Source organism: Temnothorax curvispinosus, unplaced genomic scaffold, assembly GCF_003070985.1.
Source record: "Temnothorax curvispinosus isolate PA1 unplaced genomic scaffold, ASM307098v1 QBEX01013715.1, whole genome shotgun sequence".
NCBI classification, from domain to species: domain Eukaryota; kingdom Metazoa; phylum Arthropoda; class Insecta; order Hymenoptera; family Formicidae; genus Temnothorax; species Temnothorax curvispinosus.
The window spans coordinates 1-1,299 of record NW_020223495.1 but is presented as its reverse complement, the minus strand read 5'-3'; the positions used below and the strand labels follow the sequence as shown (position 1 = coordinate 1,299).

General features: G+C 36.4%; 1 protein-coding gene across 1 annotated transcript; it reads left to right on the top strand.

The window, feature by feature from the left end:
- Positions 1-353: 353 nt before the first annotated feature.
- LOC112463836 (platelet glycoprotein V-like) lies at positions 354-1,295 on the top strand (the record flags this gene model as incomplete). The annotated part of the gene is made up of 1 exon (XM_025030441.1): positions 354-1,295. A coding segment is annotated over exon 1 (798 nt), but the record flags the coding sequence as incomplete, so codon positions are not given.
- Positions 1,296-1,299: the final 4 nt, after the last annotated feature.

Genomic DNA, 1,299 nt, shown 5'->3' with positions numbered 1-1,299 from the left:
AGCCAGCAATATTATAAAATAGAGATTATAAGTTCTTCGTAGCTCATTATTCTTTTTAATATTTGATGGAATCTCTTATTCTTTAATCTTTCCTTTAATCAATCGTTCTACAGAAACATAAATGTAAAATTTGAGAAAAAACATATAAATTTACGAATATTCGTCATCTGACTATCTGATATATTTTTTATTCCATACTCGGTTTTTAATTTTTCCAGAAAAATATTTGGAACTATAATACCGTTTTGAAATTTTTAAAAAACATGGAAATCTCTGCGTTATCCTAAGATATTTTCATACATTTTTTATACTCTTTTTTAACAAATCAAATTTGCATCAGTGGGTGTTTTTCTTTTACACAGATCAAATGCATTAACTCTCCGGAATGGTCAGATTTCCACTTAGACGTGTTGTCCTTCCCGAGATTATGCATTGACTTTCCGAAATGGTTGACACTAGATTTGTCCTTAAGATTTCTATATAGGACATTCGAATCAATGTTCATCTACAAGTGTGATTTACCGACTAACAACAGTTTAGGCGAAATCACGCAAACGCTAGGAATCACCGGCGTGAAAAAGCTGGTCTTTCAATCGAACAAGAATTTGAGCTTCGCCCTGGTCAAGCATCATTTGGATGACTTCGAAAATTTGAAGTCTCTGTCCTTAACGAACAACAATGTGTCCTACGCAGATAAAGATCTATTAGCTGGTCTAGTCAACTTAACGGACCTCAACTTGCGCGACAACAATTTACACCAAGTCACAGGATTTTTCAACTACACTCCCGGACTGCAGTTTCTCGAATTGGAAGACAATGCTCTGCAATCGATAGAACCAGGCACATTCGACAATCTGAAAAATCTGACGTTTCTCAACTTATCGGTAAATCATTTAACCGATCCTCGGTCGGGAATTTTCGACGAGCTCGTCGCTCTCCGAGAGCTCGATCTCAATACGAATGACATGGTCAGGTTGCCGGAATACATCTTCGCAAAGCTCAAAAACCTCGATGTTCTCAACTTATCTGAAAACAACTTCACAAATTTACCGAGGAATCTGTTACAAAATAACACGAAACTACGCAATTTCACGCTGTTTGACAACAAGCGAAATATGACAACCTTGCCAGATGCATTTTTTGCTAATTTAACGAAACTGGAGATGTTGAAATTGAAAAGGAACGGATTTGTCACGCTACCGGAAGATCTTTTCTGGGGATGTACTTCGCTAATTAATATCAATTTGGAACAAAACTATCTTCGAACCTTACCTAGATACATATTCCGGGATTTGAAGG